This window comes from Rhinoderma darwinii, chromosome 9, assembly GCF_050947455.1.
Source record: "Rhinoderma darwinii isolate aRhiDar2 chromosome 9, aRhiDar2.hap1, whole genome shotgun sequence".
In the NCBI taxonomy this organism is placed as follows: domain Eukaryota; kingdom Metazoa; phylum Chordata; class Amphibia; order Anura; family Rhinodermatidae; genus Rhinoderma; species Rhinoderma darwinii.
The window spans coordinates 10,671,619-10,690,534 of record NC_134695.1 but is presented as its reverse complement, the minus strand read 5'-3'; the positions used below and the strand labels follow the sequence as shown (position 1 = coordinate 10,690,534).

The following is an 18,916-nucleotide window of genomic DNA, read 5'->3' as shown; positions in this document are numbered from 1 at the left end:
TCTGGTAAACCTATCGAGTATATCGATAGGTATTCTCTCAATAGGAGTAACAGTAATAGTGCTAAAGTTACAGTTGTGTACAGCGGCACAGTGGCGAGATACACTATGTTTATCGAAACCAGTCCTAACATTAAATCTGTGTTTGTTAATCCTATTTCTGAGGGTTTGAGTAGTACGACCCACGTATTGACGGTCACATGTGCATTGTAGCAAGTATATTACATAATCACTCCCACAGTTGAGGAAGTTTTTAATCGGGAAACTTTCATTAGTATTTACCGATATAAAGTTGGTTATTTTGTTTGCAATATTGGAGCAACAGAGGCATCTTGGTCTACCGCAACGATATGAGCCATTAGATGTTAACATTACTTTCTGAGGGTCATAATTAATTTTCCGTAACCTACTGGGTGCAATTAAATTTCTCAGTGTTTTGGCCCTTCTATAAGTTATCTTGGGCCTAATGGGAAGAATACTTTTCATATATTGGTCGTTCTTAAGAATGTGCCAGTGTTTAATGAGTGTGGAACTAATTAATTTACTTCCTTTGTTAAAAGTGGTAATAAAATTGCAATTGAAATCTGTGGATTTCCCTGTACGAGCACTAGGATTAATACACTCTAATTGCGTTAATGCCTTTGCTCTAGATTCTGCTCCCATAATCAGGCTAGTTGGGAAGTTTTTTTGTTTAAACCTTCTTTTTAATAAATTACATTCAGTCGAGAAATCTTTATCACTGGTACAGTTCTTTCTTATCCGCCTGAATTGGCCAAAGGGTACGTTTTTTAGCCAAGGTTGGTAATGTGCACTTTTAAAATCCAGATAACTGTTCACGTGCACTCCTTTAAAATGTGTTTTAGTGCTAATGAGGTGGCCATTTTTCATAATTGTAAGATCTAGAAAGTCAATATGTTCACGGGAAGATGTGTGTGTGAAAGAGATACCATAATTGTTGTCATTAAGGTGCTCAATAAAATCCGAAATAACTGTTGCCTCACCTTTAATAATAAAAAAGAGGTCATCGATATACCGTTTGAAAAGATAATATTGTCCCATTAGGCCCAAGATAACTTATAGAAGGGCCAAAACACTGAGAAATTTAATTGCACCCAGTAGGTTACGGAAAATTAATTATGACCCTCAGAAAGTAATGTTAACATCTAATGGCTCATATCGTTGCGGTAGACCAAGATGCCTCTGTTGCTCCAATATTGCGAACAAAATAACCAACTTTATATCGGTAAATACTAATGAAAGTTTCCCGATTAAAAACTTCCTCAACTGTGGGAGTGATTATGTAATATACTTGCTACAATGCACATGTGACCGTCAATACGTGGGTCGTACTACTCAAACCCTCAGAAATAGGATTAACAAACACAGATTTAATGTTAGGACTGGTTTCGATAAACATAGTGTATCTCGCCACTGTGCCGCTGTACACAACTGTAACTTTAGCACTATTACTGTTACTCCTATTGAGAGAATACCTATCGATATACTCGATAGGTTTACCAGACTGAAACAAAGGCAAAAATTTCTGGATATACAGACTAGGAACGCTATATCCCAATGGTCTTAACGATATTACAGAGTCCGCATTGGACTAATGATTTTACGTTTGTGTAACTGTTGACTTTGCCTTTTAACCATATTTCTGTATTGGACTAATGATGTAGTAGTCCTGACTATTATTATTATCTTTTCTTTTAGATTTAGCTTCTCATAAGCGTACTATTTTAAAATAACTTTCTAATTTTTTTATGTAGTTATGTTGTAAGTATTATTATTATTATTATCTTAACTTCTTTTATGTGCTATGTAATTCTGCTTTTACCCTAACATTTTATGATGATTACTACCGGTATTAGCTGAGTTATGTCATACTATTTTCAAACTGTTTAATATGCTCTCTTACTATTTATTAACTATTTAAAGCCTGTTCATGTCCCAATTGGCGTTGAATCTTCCCGGCCATTGTATCTAGTATTGCCGTCCTAATTGTTTTAATGTCCCCTGGTTAGGTCCTTTATCATTTCTTTCTAACTCTCAGTTTGTAAATTTTAATATGAATATGAGTCAGATATTCCTGTTTATTTTCCCAGCATATCGCCCGCGTTTGCGGTCCATCATGCGTATCATTGCGCTTCATTTCCGGTATAGTGGTGGTCTCCCTGACAACGCTCCACCATGCGTTCCACTGAGACCGCTGCACCGCTTCAGGACCTGACTGTTTAGGTGTTTCCTGGCAACATACAACGGCCGACGTCTTTCTTTACTTCCTTCACGTATGGATTTCGGTAATGCCTTTATTATCTTAAACTATTTGGGGGAATCTCCATGTACAGTTCATCCTTATTTGATTTGAGTTGCCATCATCTTTTTTGTAATTCGGCAGTTTGAGATAGGTTCTTACAAATATCGGCCTTATCGTCGTTGTACCTATTTAAACTATATTGTTATATATTGTTATTCCCTGTCATATGATTTATTGTTTTGTTTTATTATGGGTTCTAATTTTTCAATTGTTGAACTTTGACCTGCTGTTTTGGACCAGGAGGCTGGTCTGAACTGGTCCAATCAGTCTGTCATTTGCTCTGTGGTATTGGGTATATATACATGTGTTTTTTAACCCTATGACATGCCTGATGAAGACGCCGGTCCGGCGCCGAAATGCGTAGCATCCTTTCCAATAAATCGTACTTCACATAAGCAGCGCCGTTTATCCCGTTTTTTGCTATTCCACTATTACATATATGGCATCGTCATACCCGGGAGAACCCTTTTAACAATTTTTGGGGTGTGTGTCTCCAGCGTCATAAGCTGGGCATGACATATTTTCCACTGAAATGGCATATCTAGGGAATAATATACATTTTTAATTTGCACCATCCGCAGCGCATTCATTTATGGAAAAGACCTGTGGGGTGAAATGCTCACTACACCCCTTAATAAATGCCTTGAGGGGTGTAGTTTCCAAATGGGGTCACTTCTCAGGGGTTTATTTTATTACTTCACATCAGAGCCTCTGCAATTGTGAACCAATACTTTGTAAATCGCCAAATTAGGCTTCAATTTCGCATGGTACTCTTTCACTCCTGAGCCTGGTCGAATGTCCAGGCAAAAGATTAGGGTCACATGTAGGGTGTTTCTAAAACCGGGAAACACTGCATAATAATTAGAGGGCTGTCTTGTTATGGTGGCACAAGCTGGGCACCACATATTGGCATATCTATGGGAAAAAATCCCATTTTCACTCTGCAACATCGAGTGCACACTAATTTCTGCAAAACACCTGCGGGGTTAACATGCTCACTACACCACTAGGTAAATGCATTGAGGGGTGTAGTTTCCAAAATGGGGTCACTTCTAGGGGGTTTCCACTGTTTTGGTCCCACAGGCGCCCAGAAACCAATCCAGCAAAATCTGCACTCCAAATGGCGCTCCTTCCCTTCTGTGCCCTGCCGTGTGCCCAAACAGCAGTTTATGACCACATATGGGGTATTGCCGTACTCGGGAGAAATTGCTTTACAAATGTTGGGTTCTTTTTTTTCCTTTATTTGTTGAGAAAATGAAAAATTTTGCGCTAAAGCTACGCCTTATTGAAGAAAAAGGATTGTTTTTATTTTCACTGCCCAATTCTAATGAATTCTATGAAACATCTATGGGGTCTAAATGCTTACTACACCCCTAGATTAATTCCTCAAGGGGTGTAGTTTCCTAAATGGAATCACTTTTTGGGCATTTTCATTGTTTTGTCCCCTCAGGGGCTTTGCAAATGTGACCTGGCCTCCGCAAACCATTCCTGCTAAATGTGATCTCCAAAAGCCAAATAGCGCTCTTTCCTTCTAAGCCCCGCCGTGTGTCCAAACAGCCTATGACCACATGTGGGGTATTGTTTTACTCTGGAGAAATTACTTTACAAATTTTGCAGTGCTTATTCTCCTTCAGTCCTTGTGGAAATGAGAAAAAAATTAGCTAAACCTACATTTTCTTTGAAAAAAATTTATTTTTATTTTCAGAGCCTACTTCCAATAATCTCAGCAAAAAACCTGTGGGGTCAAAACGCTCACTATACCCCTAGATAATTTCCTCAATGGGTGTAGTTTCCAAAATGGGGTCACTTGTGTGGGGTTTTCATTGTTTTGTCCCCTCAGGGGCTTTGTAAATGTGACATGGCCTCCGCAAACCATTCCTGATAAATGTGAATTCCAAAAGCTAAATGGTGCTCCATCCCTTCTAAGCCCTGCCGTGTGTCCAAACAGCCGTCTATGACCACACGTGGGGTATTGTTTTACTCGGGAGAAATTGACTTACAAATTTGGTGGTGCATTTTCTCCTTTAGTCCTTGTGGAAATGAGAAAAACGCTAAACCTACATTTTCTTTGAAAAAATTTAGATATTAATTTTCACGGCCTAATTCCAATAATGTCTGTAAAAAAACCTGTGCGCTCAAAATGCTCACTACACCTCTAGATCATTTCCTTGAGGTGTGTAGTTTCCCAAATGGGGTCACTTTTGTGGGATTTCCACTGTTTTGGCACCGCAAAAGGCCTTCAAACCTGACATGGTGCCTAAAATATATTGTAATAAAAAGAAGGCCCCAAAATCCACTAGGTGCTCCTTTGCTTCTGAGGCTGGCGCTTCAGTCCAGTAGCACGCTAGGGCCACATGTGGGATATTTCCTTAAACTGCAGAACCTGGGCAATAAATATTGAGTTGCAGTTCTCTGGTAAAACTTTGTGTTATAAAGAAAATTGGATTAAAAATTAATTTCTGCAAAAAAATATGAAATTTGTAAATTTCACCTCTACTTTGCTTTAATTCCTGTGAAAAGTCTAAAGGGTTAAGAAATTTTCTAAATGCTGTTTTGAATACTTTGAGGGGTGAAGTTTTTAAAATGGGGTGACTTTTTGGGGGTTTCTAATATATAAGGCCCTCAAAGCCACTTCACAACTGAACTGACCCCTGTAAAAATAGCCTTTTGAAATTTTCATGAAAATGTGAGAAATTGCTGCTAAAGTTCAAAGCCTTGTAACGTCCTAGAAAAATAAAAGGATGTTCAAAAAACAATGCCAATCTAATGTAGACATATGGGGGATATTAATTAGCAACAATTGTGTGTGTTATAACTGCCTGACCTACAAGCAGATACATTTAAGTTGAGAAAAATGCTAATTTTTCGCTACATTTTGGTGTTTTTCACAATTAAATACTGAACATATCGAGCAAATTTTGCCAGTAACAAAGTCCAATGTGTCAAGAGAAAATCTCAGAATCGCTTGGATAGGTAAAAGCATTCCGACGTTATTACCACATAAAGTGAAACATGTCAGATTTGAAAAATGAGGCTCTGTCAGGAAGGTCAAAAAAGAGGGAAAAGGTTAACATGATGAACTCCATCACTGAGATGCGGCAGGCGCAGCCTGAGCCAATACAATGTACTTGTCATGAACTGACGGCAGTGTCACAATTCTAAGCAGCTGTGCAGACAAGCAACTTGCCGGGAAAGAGAACAGATGAGAAGGACCAAACCTGATGACATCAGCAAAGGTCAAAGTAAAGCAAAGACCTGAGTGAATCCGTCAGCAGCATCCAAGTGTCTTTAACCCCTTTAGGACACAGCCTGTTTTGGCCTTGTGGACACAGATAATTTTTTCAAATCTGACATGTGTCACTTTATGTGGTAATAACTCTGGAATGCTTTTACCTATCCAAGTGATTCTGAGACTGTTTTCTCGTGACATATTGTACTTTGTTAGTGAAAAAATTTGGTCGATAAATTCAATATTTATTTGTGAAAAACTTCAAATTTTAGCAACCATTTGCAACAATTAGCATTTTTCTAAATTTAAATGTATTTGCTTGTAAAACAGATCATCTACTTTATGTTTGCATCATTTTTTTCACGTACTTTTATTTTTCTAGGACGTTACGAGGCTTAGAACTTTAGCAGCAATTTCTCATATTTTCAAGAACATTTCAATAGGCCATTTTTTCAGGGACCAGTTCAGTTCTGTGGTACATTGTCGCAGACAGTGTGCACCGGGAAAAACTCAGTAACTGTACGACGACGTACAGTTACTTACTCGTGCGGATAGGGGTTAATAAGTAAGTGACCAGGAGGGTAATAATAAATTCCCCACTTTACACCACCGTAAAGTCTGACTCCACAATTGTGTGGGTTACCCTTAGGGTATGTTCACACGCACTAATTACGGACGTAATTCGGGCGTTTTTGCCCCAAATTACGTCCGAAAATAGCGCCTCAATAGCGCTGACAAACATCTGCCCACTGAAAGCAATGGGCAGACGTTTGTCTGTTCACACGAGGCGTAATTTACGCGCCGCTGTCAAATGACGGCGCGTAAATAGACGCCCGCGTCAAAGAAGTGACCTGTCACTTCTTTGGCCGTAATTGGAGCCGTTATTCATTGACTCCAATGAATAGCAGCGCCAATTACGTCCGTAATGGACGCGGCGTTCAAGCGCCTGCACATGCCGTTACGGCTGAAATTACAGGCTGAAACATCCCCGTAATTTCAGCCGTTACGGACGCCCTCGTGTGAACATACCCTAAGGCTGGGTTTTTTGCAGGAGGAAAATCTGCCTCAAAATTCCGTTTGGAATTTTGAAGCAGATTTTGCTCTGCCTGCACGCCGATTGTCGCTGCGTTTTTTGCCCGCGGCCATAGAGCGCCGCAGGCATAAAATTCCGCGAAATACGCTTTCTCTGCCTCCCATTGATGTCATTGAGAGGTCAGAGGTGTAAACGCCCGAAGATAGGGGATGTCCTATTCAATGGGATTGAAATCAATGGGAGGCATTTTCAGACGTTTTTTGTCGCGTTTTGCGGCACTGTTTCCACGTAAAAAAACTCAGTGTGAACTTCCCCTAAGCGCGACAGTCAGTGAAGAACAGGAGACAGAAGAAGAAGAGGACGATGATGTACAGGACTTGCAATGAACTGATGGGACCCAAACCTGAGGGTGATAGCATTATATTATGAATTGAGGCCCTATTGTTTATATTGTCTGAGGTTTATAATTATAATGTGTGTAAATATGCCGCGGTACTGCAAATTACAATCTGAGGAGTTTTATATGGAGGTATGAGGTGAAGGTCACTGGTTGTTGTCACTCAGAAGTAAGAAGCACATGGCAGCAGTGAGAGCCCGAAGGTCATGTTACCCGGGTGTCTTTAGTTTTGTGAAAGATGCTGCCCATGACCTGTTATATCTGCAGGGGTAAAGGTCCCATTAGGACAGTAAATGACAGTACAACACAATTATGACCAATACAAGTACCGTGGAGGAGAAGGTTGGATTATTGCCAACATTAGTAGGTTTAACAGTAAAGAATGCTCATAATGTAGAGAAAGTGGCAGATTTGACAATGTTACAGAAGATGTGTTTAATGTTTTGAATGTTTGAATGCTGCCCAAGGGGGCATGTGCCTGTGCCAAGAAGTTGGCCCAGCCTGTTGCCATTATATATACTTTTTTGGCATTATGCAGTACAAGTAAGACATAGATAGATCTGAGAAAATAAAGGAAACTCTCAGGAAAGCCAATTCTAAAGATGATTGGAACCTGGAGTGGCCAGATTGATTGTCATGCCTGGACCCCTCTAAATTGTTTGAGGGTATTGGGGGATGGATAATGGGGTTGCTCCAGAGTGTCCTGCAGGTTGTTTTATTATGTATTGCATTATATTCGCTTCTGCACCTCATATTTTGGTAATGCTTTGCAGAGAAGGCACAAATAATTACCCACCAGCCTAGATCAAGTATATTTTATGCGTGAAATGAATATGAGTTAAGCAAGTCCACAAGGGGGGATAAGCTCTCCTTTAGGGTATGTGCACACACACTAATTACGTCCGTAATTTACGGACGTATTTCGGCCGCAAGTAGTGGACCGAACACAGTGCAGGGAGCCGGGCTCCAAGCATCATACTTATGTACAATGCTAGGAGTCCCTGCCTCTCCGTGGAACTACTGTCCTGTACTGAAAACATGATTACAGTACGGGACAGTTGTCCGGCAGCGAGGCAGAGACTCCTAGCGTCGTACATAACTATGATACTAGGAGCCCGGCTCCCTGCAGTGTGTTCGGTCCGGAACTTGCGGCCGAAATACGTCCGTAAATTACGGACGTAATTAGTGTGTGTGCACATACCCTTAAAGAGAACTTTTCACCTGCCCATACATGTGCAGCATGTAATGGGGAGGGCTGCACAAAACCTGGGGCACTTTACATTTTTTTTCTACCCTCCTCCGTTATTTAGATATCGGTGCCGTTATATTTGGCCCCCCGATATTTAAATAACCCCCTGAACTGTCAATGGGGCGTGTAATGGCAAGGGGTGTGTGTTACTATGGCTGTGATACTGTCCAATCAGTGCGGGCGGGCGAAAGGGTGTGTGTGGGGGGTTGTGTGCAGGGTGCTTGTGGGGGGGGGGGGGTTGTGTGACGGTTTGTGTGGCCAGGGTGCCTGTGGGGACGTCTAGTATTTATTGTGGGGAGAAGACAGAAGTCGCTGCAGGCGAGTATAAGCAGTTATATTTTTCATATTGATAACTTTATTTATTTTTTGTTTTGCAGGTTCCGCTGGACATATTGGACTACATCGTAGAGTCGTTGTACTGCGATGATCTACGTTTTTTTGTTTTTAATAAAATGGTTAACAAGGGTTGTGTGGGGGGAGTTTTTATTTCAATAAAAATATTTTCTTATGTCTCAGTGTTTTTTTAATACTTCATTACCACCTTTGTCTGTTTGATGACGTCCATTACTAAGGCAGAGCTTAAAGAGGCTCTGTCACCAGATTTTGCAACCCCTATCTGCTATTGCAGCAGATAGGCGCTGCAATGTAGATTACAGTAACGTTTTTATTTTTAAAAAACGAGCATTTTTGGCCAAGTTATGACCATTTTTGTAATTATGCAAATGAGGCTTGCAAAAGTCCAAGTGGGTGTGTTTAAAAGTACAAGTCCAAGTGGGCGTGTATTATGTGCGTACATCGGGGCGTTTTTAATACTTTTACTAGCTGGGCGCTGTGAAGAGAAGTAACATCCTCTTCTCTTCAGAACGCCCAGCTTGTGACAGTGCAGATCTGTGACGTCACTCACAGGTCCTGCATCGTGACGGCCACATCGGCAGCAGAGGCTACAGTTGATTCTGCAGCAGCATCAGCGTTTGCAGGTAAGATCGACTTACCTGCAAACGCTGATGCTGCTGCAGAATCAGCTGTAGCCTCTGGTGCCGATGTGGCCGTCACGATGCAGGACCTGTGAGTGACGTCACAGATCTGCACTGTCACAAGCTGGGCGTTCTGAAGAGAAGAGGATGTTACTTCTCATCAGAGCGCCCAGCTAGTAAAAGTATTAAAAACGCCCCGATGTACGCACCTAATACACACCCACTTGGACTTGTACTTTTAAACACACCCACTTGGACTTTTGCAAGCCTCATTTGCATAACTACAAAAATGGTCATAACTTGGCCAAAAATGCTCGTTTTTTTAAAATAAAAACGTTACTGTAATCTACATTGCAGCGCCTATCTGCTGCAATAGCAGATAGGGGTTGCAAAATCTGGTGACAGAGCCTCTTTAATGTTAGCCAGTAAAAAGCTAGCACTAACTGCCACCAGGGGTATCGGGAAGAGCCGGATACGATCCAGTACCCGACCATCTATTGTGATGGTCGGGCAGTGGGGCGTCCGCAGGCTGGTATTTTTAGGCTGAGAAAGGGCCAGAAACCGTGGGACTTCCCACCCTGGTAATGCTAGGCTGCTGCTGTGTTGTATCTGCCTGGTTATGAAAACAGGGAGGGGAACCTGGCGTCGTTCATTTTAAAACAATTTTTTATTTAAAAAAATGACGTGGGATCCCCATTTTTTTTAACCAGCCAGATACAACACAGCAGGAGCCGCCAAGCGTTACCAGGGTGGGAAAAGTCACAGTTTTTGGTTCTTCCCAGCCTCATAACAGCCTGCGGCCGCACCAGTACCTAAGCATCACTACAGATGGTCGTGTACTGGATCGTACCCGGCTCCTCCCGATACCCCTGGTGACGGTGGGTACTGGGGTAATAATGGGGGTTGGTATTAGCCTTTTTATTACTGGCGAACATTAAGCCCCGCCTTAGTAATGGACGTCGTCAAACAGACAACTGCCGTTATTAAAGAGGCTCTGTCACCAGATTTTGCAACCCCTATATGCTATTGCAGCAGATAGGCGCTGCAATGTAGATTACAGTAACGTTTTTATTTTTAAAAAACGAGCATTTTTGGCCAAGTTATGACCATTTTTGTAGTTATGCAAATGAGGCTTGCAAAAGTCCAAGTGGGTGTGTTTAAAAGTAAAAGTCCAAGTGGGCGTGTATTATGTGCGTACATCGGGGCGTTTTTAATACTTTTACTAGCTGGGCGCTCTGACGAGAAGTATCATCCACTTCTCTTCAGAACGCCCAGCTTCTGCCAGATCACGCTGTGACGTCACTCACTTCCTGCCCCAGGTCCTGCATCGTGTCGGACGAGCGAGAACACGTCGGCACCAGAGGCTAGTTGATTCTGCAGCAGCATCAGCGTTTGCAGGTAAGTAGCTACATCGACTTACCTGCAAACGCCGATGCTGCTGCAGAATCAAATGTAGCCTCTGGTGCCGATGTGTCCTCGCTCGTCCGACACGATGCAGGACCTGGGGCAGGAAGTGAGTGACGTCACAGCGTGATCTCTCGAGAACACGCTGTGTGTCTGCACTGCCAGAAGCTGGGCGTTCTGAAGAGAAGTGGATGATACTTCTCATCAGAACGCCCAGCTAGTAAAAGTAGTAAACACGCCCCGATGTACACACATAATACACGCCCAGTTGGACTTTTACTTTAAACACGCCCAGTTGGACTTTAGCAAGCCTCATTTACATAAATATAAAAATGGTCATAACTTGGCCAAAAATGCTTGTTTTTTTAAAAATAAAAACGTTACTCTTATCTACATTGCAGCGCCGATCTGCTGCAATAGCAGATAGGCGTTGCAAAATCTGGTGACAGAGCCTCTTTAAAGGAACAGTGTCATCACAAATTTTTTTTTAATATGTTAAAGATGTTAGTGCTTTATTAAAAACGTTTATATTTATTTGTGTGTTTGTGTTTTACTTTTTCTTATTTTTACACTTTTTCTTCCCTATGGGGGCTGCCACTTTTTTTTCCATTTCTGTATGTGTCGATTAACGACACATACAGACATGGAATACGGCAGCCACAGTCCCATAGGGACTGCGAACGGGTCCCGTCCCATCCACTTCTGTGTGGGAACTGCGCATGCGCCGCTCCCACACAGACCAATTTGAAATGCGCGCCGTCCGGCGCCATTTTCCTGTGGACCGGAAGTCGCGGCCGGACAGTAAGATTACTACTTCCGGTCGCGGCTTCCAGACTTGTGCACTTGGACCAGCGGCAGCAGACGGAGCGGACGGGCCGGAGGGAGCCGCGGCGGCAGGAGCAGGTAAGAGATTTCTATGTATGTTCGTGTTTGTGTACGTTTACTACTGTATGTAAACCTACTACACTGTGTGTTAGCTCAAAAAATGGCGACACACAGTGTAGGAGGTTAGACCGTTCAAACAACTCGTTTATCCCGGCACTAGCCAGGATAAAGGAGGGGGGGGGATGCTGAGAGCTCACTAGAGCGAGGGCTTTTTACCCAATTTTGCAATGCTGCAATTTTGGGAATAGCTCCATCTAGTGACCAGCAATGGGAAATACTATAAATTAGAATTAATTTATAATATTTCCTGACTCGTGAAAAAAATAAAAAAAATTTGAACAATGTTTAATCCCCTACACACTAAATGTTTAATTAAAAAAAAAACAACATGTTTTTCTGGCAACACATTCCCTTTAAGCACACTTCAGTGAAATGCTTCAGTGAGCTAGCTGTTTTTTTAACATATAGCACCCTGACCCATTCATTTCTATGGGGCCATGCACACTTGCTTATTCTTTGCAGTGTTTTTTTTTTTAAAGTTTTTGTGTGAGCTTTCTGCAAGTTTTTGGGCACGTAGTTAGGACTCCCACTGACTCTGGGCACATTTTATGCACCACAGAATTGGTCCAACGCAACTTTTTTACGCAACACATTTTTTAAAAAGGATTGCTTTCCCATTGATGTAAGTGGGAAGCTTAATCAAGCGTTTGCCGCTTTTTTCACGTGTTTGACGCATTTTGTGTGCACTTTTTGGCGCATAATTAGGACTCCCATTAACTATGGGAACATTTGGCACGTTTTACGTGCAAATGAATGGACTCGACACTTCTTTATTTACACAACGCGTTCTTTAAAAACGCATGTGTAAAAAAGCACGTTGTATGTACTAACAGCGCGGTTTACCAAATATGTAAATTAATGATGCGGTTCTTGGCACGCAAAATATATAATAAAAATAAATAAAACTTACTTTAAAAAAAATAATAATAATTTGCGACACAGTCCACAGCGCTGCAATCGCAAGTGCCATGGAGGCGGCCCCCTAATGTTCTGGGCTCTCTGCACGCTCCTAAGACCCCCTGAGTGATGGCTCTAGCGTCCAATCAGGAGACAGTTAGAGCCGTCACTCATCAGAGCGTGGCACTTGTGATTGTGGCCCCAGGAAAATGATAATGTAGATGTTTCGCTCGTGCAATTGTCCCCCATATAGCGCGGTCAGAAGTTGAGGAATCACAGCTAACATGTTACCAATGTAAACCAACCAGATCGTGGCTTTCATTTTCCAAAAGGCCACTGCAAAATAAACTAGAATCCGATTGGCTGCTGTCGACAACTACTGCATTTTCCCTCGCACTAGTTTTGATAACTCTCCCAGACTGGCTTCATGCTTCTTCTACTACTTAGCGGTCACTCAGATTAGTACGTATCAGTACACATGTACCAAATACCATGCTGAGTCTAAAGAAACGTGTCTGGGAGTATCTGTATTTGTGGGTTCCCTCATATAGGTAAATACCGTTTTCGGCCGGTTGATCTTTCCTCCGGGAGCCATGTTGCTTTCACGTGCTCCTTAACAAACAACTTCCGGTTTCTCTTGCGTTCCGAGTCTCAGTTCTAATGGCCTACAGTTCTGACCAATCACAAATTAGTAATTGGGCGGGTCGGGCGTATTAAGGAGGGTATATAAGCGCTGACCACGCTCTGTTCATTCTTTTCGTGGTAATGCAGGTGAGCTGGTCGTGAGAGGAGGTGATGGGTATTTGGGAAGTTCTGTGCTGTGCCTCCATTTCTTGGCATGCAGGGTTTGTCTGTGCCCATGTGTGTAATGTACGGAGGTAGATGACTTCCGGTGCTATGTCTTCGGTGCCAGCTCTTTTCTGGGCTGGTTCTATCCTCAATCATCGGGACAAGCAATGTGCGGACTCCGCATTGTGTCTGCTCTGTCGCCGCTTCTTTGTGTATAACGTTGAGGGCTGATGGTGGTAGCGTGCATGCAGGTGATGTGGCTGCATTGTGTTCTACAGCTTCTATGGATGACTTCAGTAGACTAGACCTGCGGTATATTCTAGTATACTCCCTTTTAATCTGCTGATCTGTCGCCACGTATGGGCTAGGCCTCCTGTGGCTTCCGTAGTGACTTGTGACATAGGCCATACCCGTTTTTGTTTTTTTTCCCACCCTACCTGTACATTGGAATGAATATTTGTATAGTAATGAAGGAGCTGGACTGGTCCAGATTCATAAACTGTGGGTGTTTTTACTTTAGACCAAGTGGGCGTTGTACACTAATCTCCATTCATTTAGGCCCCATGCACACGACCGTGCCCGCGATTGCGGGCACGACCGACTGACAGCCGCATTTTTGGGCCGTGCTCCCATACAAAGTATGGGAGCACGGCCCGCAAAATGCGAAAGAACGGACATGTTCCATAATTCCTGGAACATTTCCACGGCACTGACACCCTTCCGTAGGGCTACGGAAAGGTGTCAGTGTTCAATGAAGGTGAATGGCTCCGTTTTTGCGGACATTCCTTCCAGCCAGGATGAGATGTCAATTCACAATCCTGGCACTTCAAAACGTTTCTGTGGTACTTACAGCAGAGTAAACGTAATCTCGCTGTAACCTGTCATTTACAGTGATCTCACGAGATTACGCTTGCTCTGCTGTAAGTACCACACAAACGGTACCAAAGTGTTGGGATTGTGAATAGACATCCCGTCCTGGCTGGAAGGAATGTCTAGTCACTGTCTAAACACTTCAGTATCGTTAATGTGCAAGACCACATCGTGAGCAACGCTGAGTGAATGGAGAGGCGTGCATTATGCTGATTGGTCAGCGTCATACGCTCCCCTGTACAACGCCCACTTGGTCTAAAGTAAACATGCTCAGTTGGGCATTAACCCCTTGATGACGGCCTATTTTAAACCTTAATGACCAAGCCATTTTTTACGTTTTTCCATCGTCGCATTCCAAGAGCTATAACTTTTCTTATTTTTGCGTAGTCATAGCTGTATTTTTTAATTGAACAGTTAGTGTAAAAATGATTAAACATTATTCTAATTTTTTTCACTAGTCAGGAAATATTATAAATTAGATTCTAATTTATAATATTTCCCAGCGCTGGTCACTAGATGGAGCAATTCACAAAATTGCAGCATTGCATGTGGTAAAGCAACCACATTGCTTTATGCTGCAAAATTTGAGAAAACTCGCTTGCACTAGTGAGCTCTCAGAACCCACCCTCCTTTATCCTGGCTAGTGCCGGGAGAAACGAGGGGATTGAACGGTCGAGCCTCCTACACTGTGTCGCCATTTTTTTGAGCTAACAGTGTAGTAGGTTAACGTACAGTAGTAAACACACAGTAAAACGCGAACATACATAGAAATAACTTACCTGCTCCTGCCGCCGCCGCTCCAAGTGCACAAGTCCGAAAGCCGCGACCGGAAGTAGTAATCTTACTGTCCGGCCGCGACTTCCGGTCCACAGGAAAATGGCGCCGGACGTTGCACAGTTCAACTTGAACTGTGTGAGCGGCGCATGCGCCGTTCCCACACAGACGGCGTACAGCATAGTGGATGGAACGGGCCCCGTTCGCATTCACTATGGGACTGTATGTGCCGTATTCCATGTCTGTATGTGTCGTTAATCGACGCTTACAGAAATGGAAAAAAAAATGGCAGCCCCCATAGGGAAAAAAAAGTGAAAGTAAAACACAAACACACAAATAAATAAAAGTTTAATAACACACTAAAGTCAAATTGACCTAAAAAAGAAAATTGCGTGACACTGGTCCTTTAAGTCAGGATTCACAGAAAACAGCAATTTTTCCATATTTTTTTTTTTTTTTTTACAGCGTTCACCGTGCGGGTTAAATGTAATAGATTTATAGTCGGGGTCGTTACGGATGCGGCGATACCAAATACGTGTAACTCTTTTACTTTTGGTTTTTTAATAGTAAAGCATTAGTAAGGGGGAAAAAGTGGTTTCATTTTTTTTTCACTTTTTTTTTAAAAATTAACTAACTTTTTTTCACTTTTTTTACTTGGTCCCTCTAGGGGAGTTTAATATGCGATTCTCTGATCGCTATTATAATACACTGCAATACTTTTGTATTGCAGTGTATTACTGCCTGTCTGTTTAAAACGGACAGGCATCTGCTAGGTCATGCCTCTGGCATGATCTAGCAGGTATTTGCTCCAGGCAGACCTTGGGACCTTTATTAGGCCCCCAGCTGCCATTAGACACAGACACTCGGCGATAAATCGCCGGGTGTCGGTGGGAGAGAGAGGGAGCTCCCTCCCACTCCAAAACCACTCAGAGGCGGTGCACTATTTTGTGCACCGCATCTGAGGGGTTAAACTGGTGAGATCGATCTCGCCTGGCAGAGCTAAGTCTGAGAGCAGGGAGATTTGACAGCTCCCTGCTCTGTTTACTTTATCCTGATGCAGTGCTGTAAAAAGGCATATGCATCAGAATAAAGCCCGTTAGTGGCCGCCGTTAAAAGGCATATTGGCAGTCACTAACGGGTTAAGAAACTCATTAGCATAAAGCTAAAATTGCTAGTAACGTGGTAAAATAGATAGTTTTTCTAAATAAAAAGCATGGCTGTCACCTACATTACAGCACCCATCTCCTTATGTAGGAGACAGGGCACTTATAATGTGGTGACAGAGCCTCTTTAATACACGACATTCAGCCTGGACATCATGTGTACTCAGAATTCTGACACTTCTGAAATCCTTTGTGAGATTTCCAGCAAGGGAAACGAAATCTCGTAATCTCACGAGATTACGCAGGGCTTGCTGAAATCTCACAGAGGATTCAGAAGTGACAGGATTCTGAATACACATGACGTCCAGGCTGAATGTCATGTGTATTCATTATCAGGACACTTGTGTATGTGGTTGAACATCGTTCTACTAAGGTGATGCTGCTGTGTAAATGAATGGAGAGGAGTGCATGATGCTGATTGGTCACTGATTCGTCAGCATCATACACTTCTCTCCACAACGCCCAGTTAGTAAAACAAGTAAACACACCCAGTTAAAAACACAATACACGCCCAGTTGGACATACGAAAAAAAACACACCCAGTTGTCCATTTCAAAGCTCATTTGCATGTATATAAAATAGCTCATAACTTGGCCAAAAATGAACGTTTTTCAAAAAAAAAAAAAAACTTCTCATATCTACATTACAGCGCCGATCACATGCAATAGGAGATAGGGATTTGAGAATCTGGTGACAGAGCCTCTTTAAGGCACGCTTGTGTCCTGGAACAAGTAGCGCAAGGGCTTCATAAATCTGGCATTTGTCCTGAATGCCCTTTTATTATGTGGTGTGCATAAACTATGTAATGTGTCAGAGTTCTAGTCTGTATGTAGACCCTTACTTCCCTGGATCATCTCTGCAGGTGGTCATAGAATTTAGTGTACTCTATTAGGCTAATATTGTTTGGTTAAGCTGTAGAACCTCGTGATGTGGTGATTGACAGTCGTCTGCTTTTGCCTGTGCTGTGTATCCTAACTTATGCTATCTTTCAGCTTCTTTGAGGAGAGAGATCTACGTGTTTCTGTTGGAGGTGTCAAACTACAAATACCGATGTGAATGCACCAAATCTGGATGAAGACTGAGGAATCTTGGTTTGTATGCTTGGATTTAGTGTAGTGAATAGACCCCTTGGTATTGCGGAGTGCGTTATCTGGTCATGATTTAGATACTATACAGTCATTAAGTGTGCAGTCTGTTAAAGGGGTTTTCCAGCTTCTGACAACTGACTGACTATCCACCGGATAGGTCATCAGTACATGATCTGCGAGGGTCTGACACCTGGGCCCTGCACAGATCAGCTGGTCTGGTGCCTCCGTGCACCGGATGTACAAGCCGAAAGCCGTTCGCTCCGGCCACGAATAGTCGCAGCAGAGCTGCAGCTCTGCTCCTAGTCAAGTGAATAGGAGCAGACCTGTGGTTCTGCAGCACGGCCGCTATGTACGGAGCTGACTGATTCCAGGCTCCGTACATCGCATTGTGCCATAACATCCGGTGCCCGCAAGCCATCAGAGCAGCTTATCGGTGCGGGTGTCAGACCTACACCGATGACATACTGTGGCCTATCCGGTGGATAGGTCAGAAGTTGGACAACCCCTTTAACATCTGCGTAAAAAATCTTGTTTTAAGAATAAATATTACATTATTGCAGGTATACATATAATACAATATTAATTTTTTTCCCCCATAGTTGTCCTATCACCCTATTCTGGTCAGGAATATACATAGAAACAATAAAATAGGTTTGCTATATAGATCCTTAATGGAAAGGTGTCGTGAACATTGTTTTTTTTTTTAGCTGTTTTTATGTAATAAAATATTATTGACTTTGTTTTTTTATTTATTAACTCTTACACTACTGGGGGCTGCCATGTTTTATTTAATCTTTGTGTCTCCTAACACGCGTGCGCACCTGGCTCATGCAGCTTTGTGTACCACCCGATGTGTATAAAAGATGGCCGGATCATTGTACTGAACAAACACTTTTACACTTTGTCTCCCTTATTTCCTCATAGATTGTAAGCTCTTGAGAGCACGGTCCCAAATCCTGTCTGAATTGTAAATTAGCTTCGTCACTATTTAATGTCTGTTTGTTCCCTCTTAATTGTAACGTGCTGTGTAATATGGTTGTTGCTATATAAATAAAGATTATTATTATAGGACGTGTTCTTTACTTGCAAAACGTGAAATGCATGTTATGTACTAACATCACACTTTACCAATTATGTAAATTAAGTGTAGTTAACTGTTTTGTGAGGTGGTTTTTGGCATGTAAAATTTGGCAAAAAACCACGTCTAATACAGTGACTTCTTAACTGACGGGTTCACATTCACTTCACTTTCATCATTCGTAGCCTTTTGATGTTTCCTATAGCTTCTACCAGCTGCGTTGTAAAACGTCTCCCAAAATGGACCTGGCTTGTAGCAAAAAATAGGGAGGTGGGTTGAGATTCCTTCCCACATTTACAGCAGCTGTGAGTCAGGTTGCTTTCCCTTACTCACCTTGCTGTAATCCTGGGATGTGCTCCCTCTGGTGGCCAACATAGGAAAACATGTTAAAAAAAATTATTTCATTTTGAAAACTTCCCACCATGTAAAAGAAAAAATTAATTGCAAAAAAATTGAAAATATAAAAAAAAAAAAGTAACAAAGTGTTCTTTTAATTTGCGACATTACCTTTAAAAACTGGCGCATAGTGTTTTTTACGTGTTTGGGTTAGTTCTGAAGTGCTGCGGGTTCACGTCGGCACTTCAGAACTTGTCTCGCATCGCGTGAGGCTCTACTGAAGCCTGTGCTGTTGCAAACAGCTTCTGGGCAACCATTGGGGAAACTCAAATTTATAATGAAGAAACTCCACAACCCTAGACCAGAATGACGA

The 18,916-nt window shown here is 42.3% G+C and overlaps 2 protein-coding genes and 1 non-coding gene across 8 annotated transcripts in view; 2 read left to right on the top strand and 1 right to left on the bottom strand.

Moving 5' to 3' along the window:
* Positions 1-13,110, bottom strand: part of LOC142660594 (uncharacterized protein C11orf98-like) — a 39,630-nt gene extending 26,520 nt beyond the window's left edge. For both annotated transcript variants that reach the window (XR_012850535.1, XM_075837256.1), the window contains exon 1: positions 13,005-13,110. Coding sequence is in view for 1 of the 2 variants with exons in the window: in XM_075837256.1 (XP_075693371.1) it covers positions 13,005-13,040 (36 nt within the window). In the remaining variant the exon portion in view is untranslated. The remainder of the gene's footprint in view (positions 1-13,004) is intronic.
* Positions 1-18,163, top strand: part of TRPT1 (tRNA phosphotransferase 1) — a 190,781-nt gene extending 172,618 nt beyond the window's left edge. For all 5 annotated transcript variants that reach the window (XM_075837251.1, XM_075837248.1, XM_075837252.1 and 2 more), the window contains exon 8: positions 17,034-18,163. In XM_075837251.1, the coding sequence (XP_075693366.1) occupies positions 17,034-17,116 (83 nt within the window). In that variant the 3' untranslated portion in view covers positions 17,117-18,163. The remainder of the gene's footprint in view (positions 1-17,033) is intronic.
* Positions 13,269-13,400, top strand: LOC142661339 (small nucleolar RNA SNORA57). The gene has a single exon (XR_012850705.1). It is a non-coding gene; the product is annotated as a small nucleolar RNA SNORA57 (small nucleolar RNA).
* Positions 18,164-18,916: the final 753 nt, after the last annotated feature.